We start from the raw sequence: 4,507 nt of genomic DNA, 5'->3' as shown, positions 1-4,507 counted from the left end.
GGGGGCGACGTTGCAGGTGCCTCATGGAATTTCTCGATCATGCTTGGCTTTATGTAGGCCAAGTGCTCACCAAGGCTACCACCCCTTGTCGGTGATAGTAGACCACCGAGGTTCATGGAGAAGCTATTGTGGAGGGTAATGATGAATGCAATGCAGTGCAAGAACGGCGTCAACTAGGACGCGACAAAGAGGTAAAACCATACATAATCTTTCATTTTTACTTTCTTGGCTGCTTCCGCTGAGATGGTAGTGTTTTACTAATGTATTTCCCGTTGCAATGCACGGGCAATTTTCCTAGTAATTATAAAAGTTTGTATGTAGTATATACTATATACGTGTCAACAACATGTCATGATTCCATGATAATTTAATCAACCTTGTGCGTGACTCGTTACTTGTTTGTATAATTCCAGCGCCTCCAGGAAAACCTTGGGCTGTGACAAAAACTGCCATCTTTTCTTAGCAGAAGATTGGAACTTGAAGTAAGAGAGGCATTCTTGCAATGTAGATTCTCCTCTCAGCATGGCATTCTCCTGCATGACCTGAACGGCTATGACCGGATCAACTCCAGCAGCAGCGAGCAGCAGGATTCCAATGTGGTCCGCTTCTAACTCACACCTAAATATCAAACACATATATGTAGGGTAACATATCATGAAGATATATATGAACACTTAATGTGATGGAGATGGAGATTTATGATAAGAGGTTAGACAAATATTCTGCATGATTTATGAACAATTAATGTCATGGAGATGAAGCATAAATAACCTTCGCTTGAAGGGCGCAAATACGGGAAACATGAAGGGCAATACGAGGAGGAACAAGATCGGCACTTTTTCAATGATCGAACTTAACCAGTGGATTATCCCTGACGAGTGCCTTGCAATAACGTGCCCAACCTATATGTACAACAAAAACAAGGGCAGCGCCAATTAATGAATGCCTGGTGAAAAACCAGCAAGAACAAGACATGCATACATGATTAGTATATATCTCTAAAGGTTTGACCGTATATCTGCAGACATTCTCCCCTCAACACACATTTTTATGTTTGACCGTATTTATACAATAATACACCAATATTTATGCCATCACATTAGATTCATGATAAAATATATTTTCATCATATACCAATTTTGGCAAAAAGAAAACTCAATCAAACTTTGTGATAGCTTGTAAATAGTGATGGCGTTTTAGAAGGCGATATGGTCTGCAATATGTTTGTATATATCTCTAAAGGTTGCTTAATTTTCATATGTATTTTTTGGAGGAATTTGCACTACCAGTGAAAATACAATAACAGTTAAAATAAGTTTGACTAATTAAGCACTTTAATTTGTAGGAAGTTATATGTGTGGCTACCTCATGCGCGAGCGTGAAGGCGATCTCGGCCTCACTCCTTTGGGGGTGGAGTAATGCAGTGTAGACTACGATTTTTCCGGCACCGGCGAAGGTCTCTGCACCCTTCTTTCCGTCACGCAGGAAGGAGTCTCCATTGATCTCGTCGTCTCTGACGACGATTACCTCCCAGTGGAGCCCATCCATCCACTGCAGCTCATCGGAGCGCGGCTTGGCCTGCTTGGCGACGTGCAGCTGCCTGACGGCGAGGCCATGGTGGGCAGCGCGGACCATGTCGAGGGCGATGCCGCGGACACGGACGGTGTCGGGATGGCGTGGGCCGAGGATCCTGGAGGCGTGCTCTTTCTTGAACTTGGCAAATTCGGCCTCGTCGCGCTCGCGCGCCTCTTCGTGGGAGAACAGCGCCAGATGGGTGCGGCCGCTGAAGGGCGCCCTCTCGCCGTACTTGAGGCGCACAGCGATTGCGGCCACGCCCGTCGCTAGGGCCGTCGCCGCGGCCACCTTCCGCGGGTCGTGGTGCCACGGCGGGGCCTCTGGCGGTGATGGTGGTGGCCGTTTGACGTGGTCGGAGTGGGAGAAGAATCGTCGCTGTACTGCCCCCAGACGGCAATGGAGATTATTGGTGCAGAGTAGGAGGCGGCGGGGGATGTTCCTCGGCATCTTCGTCCTTTTCGATCTCGGTATGCTGCTATGGGTTTAATATACACGTGCCGTGCTAGCTATGGATCATCGGAGATCTATTCTTTCTTTTTTTTAACACTGATAAGCCCTAAATGATCGAGATGCCTAGTTGTTTTTTTACGTGATAGCATTTTTTAACAGACGCAAGCGTTTATACCTACGCGGATACATGCACCCCCACGAATGCACACACGCACACCCTACCCCTATGAGCAAAGACTGAGCCGGAATATGATTTTTAGATTTACGAGGTCGCCGTAGACGTCTCGTCGTTGACGAGAATGTCTCTTCTCACTGAAAGCGCATCGTTGAAAATCCTTAAATAAATTCAGGAATAACGCGAGGACCAGGACTTGAACTCTGGTGAGCTCGGGATAGCAATGTCCCTCTAATCATCCAACCATAAATTGATTCACTTACGTGCTACTATATGACACGTTTTTTTAGAATAGATTATGGCACTATTTTGTTTTTTGCATATATCAATTTCCAGGTATGAAATTGCTAACCGGGCTAGCCACCCGGTAGCATACGACACGTTTTTTTTTGAATTATTTGAATTGCTTACCACATATGTCATGTGGTACCATATGACATGGTTAATTCACGGTACAGGAGACACAAAAAAGAAAAAAGATAGGAGAGTGATCTGCGCCGACACTTTGGAGCGGTCGCACCTTGTCCGTTGGATCTGGCCACCACTAGCCGTCAGACCCCCCTCTCTCGTCCCAAATCTTCCACCAACGCACGCGAGTAGCAGAGGGGAAAATACGGGAGTCGCCCAACGCTTAGCGCCGGTTGTGGAACGCAGTAATTTCAAAAAAATTCCTAGGCATACGCAAGATCTATCATGATGATGCATAGCAACGAGAGGGGAGAGTGTTGTCTACATACCCTCGTAGACCGAAAGCGGAAGCGTTATGACAACGTGGTTCATGTAGTTGTACATCTTCACGACCCGACTGATCCTAGTATTGAAAGTACGGCACCTCCACGATATGCACACGTTCAGCTCGGTGACGTCCCACGCACTCTCGATCCAGCTGTGTGTCGAGGGAGAGCTTCGTCAGCACGACGGCGTGATGACGGTGACGATGAAGCTACCGGCGTAGGGCATTGTCTAAGCACTATGACGATATGACACTAGTAGAAAAAGGGCCATTTGTCCCGGTTCGTAAGGCCCATTTGTCCCGGTTGGGGAACCGGGACTAAAGGGTCGGTACTAAAGCCCTAAACCTTTAGTCCCGGTTCTTACAACAACCGGGACAGATGGGCCTCCACGTGGCCGCTGCGACGAGCCCAGGCAGGAGGGCCTTTGGTCTCGGTTGGTAGCACCAACCATGACCAAAAGGCATACACGCGTCATTAGCTGGCAGGAGCTGAGATTTTTGTTTTTTTTAATGGGGTGATTTAGGGGGTTTGGGGGGGTTAATTTAGGGTGTTAGCTAGCTAATAGAGAGAAGTGTCCTCTCTTATCTCCGTGCTTGGTTTACCAACGCTGCTGCTATGCCTAAACGTGGCTTACATTTAAGTGAAGGCAACATGTGGTGCATGTCGAAAGTAATACTAATCCTAACTTGATCAAGTTTGGATTAGTACTACTTTCGACATGCAGCACATGTTGCCTTCACTTCGATCCAATCCATATTCATTTCACCCACTAATATATAATAACTCTTCATGCTCTCATCATGCATCATCATAATAACAAGTCCTACTAATCATCATCATACAACTTCTACTCGTTATTAATAACAAGTCATACGATCATCATCCTCATAGTCATCAAACCAACCCAACATAATTGTTCTTAGCACATGATCATCAGTATTAGGTAGGACCTAAATACCCTCTTTAAGGTAAAATAGCATAAAACAATACAGGCCCTGAATCTCCATTATGGAGAATGGAGATCATCATGTCTTCAATTCTTGCGCTTCGCTTCCTTTTGCTTCCAGGAACCTCCTTACGACTGCCCATACATTTTTTCCATTCTTTGATTTTCATGTCTCCACTTCTTTTAGAAATCTGATATGAACAGGTGAGATTCATAGGATGACCTGGCCGTATTTTCAAAACATCAAGGCGACCATTCTGATACATCAGATGAGGCACACAATCATTCGGGATTATCTGTTGAAAAACATAGTAATAACTTCATAGTTACCAATGTAGTTAAGTTTCAAAAGAATTTATGCAAAAGATGCACGGATGTCGTAATAGTAAAAAATCTTACCATGGCATCTCCATGGATGTTACCGTAGTTCAACACATGCACTAGTGGCACGTATTCACCATAATGTGGAAGAGTTTTATAATAGATATTGTAATTCTCAAGATCAGTACAAAATGCGACCAGATAATTTTTCTCCTGATAAATTAACTCAGAGCCATCGGTGTAGTGGCTTTTGTCTACCATCTTCCGCACATTGTTTGAACAATCAAAATAAGCTGTCAATGGAAA

At 45.1% G+C, this 4,507-nt stretch overlaps 1 protein-coding gene across 1 annotated transcript; it reads right to left on the bottom strand.

The window, feature by feature from the left end:
* Positions 1-236: 236 nt before the first annotated feature.
* LOC123172738 (mitochondrial metalloendopeptidase OMA1-like) lies at positions 237-2,022 on the bottom strand. Its single transcript, XM_044589666.1, has 3 exons — positions 1,366-2,022; positions 772-902; positions 237-618 (listed from the first exon to the last, which is right to left on the bottom strand). The coding sequence occupies exons 1-3, from the start codon at positions 2,020-2,022 to the stop codon at positions 372-374; spliced, it is 1,035 nt and encodes a 344-aa protein (XP_044445601.1). The 3' UTR covers positions 237-371.
* Between the last annotated feature and the right edge of the window lie 2,485 nt (positions 2,023-4,507).

Source organism: Triticum aestivum, unplaced genomic scaffold (genome assembly GCF_018294505.1).
Source record: "Triticum aestivum cultivar Chinese Spring unplaced genomic scaffold, IWGSC CS RefSeq v2.1 scaffold196282, whole genome shotgun sequence".
In the NCBI taxonomy this organism is placed as follows: domain Eukaryota; kingdom Viridiplantae; phylum Streptophyta; class Magnoliopsida; order Poales; family Poaceae; genus Triticum; species Triticum aestivum.
This window is presented reverse-complemented; position numbering and strand designations above follow the sequence as displayed.

Excerpts from the sequence above, each read along its gene's own strand:
- LOC123172738 (XM_044589666.1), bottom strand. The coding sequence starts at position 2,022 with ATGCCGAGGAACATCCCCCGCCGCCTCCTACTCTGCACCAATAATCTC. Across the intron at positions 903-1,365 it reads CCTTCACGCTCGCGCATGAG|GTTGGGCACGTTATTGCAAG; the intron begins GTAGCCACACAT and ends TTGTACATATAG. Across the intron at positions 619-771 it reads TTTGCGCCCTTCAAGCGAAG|GTGTGAGTTAGAAGCGGACC; the intron begins GTTATTTATGCT and ends TTTGATATTTAG.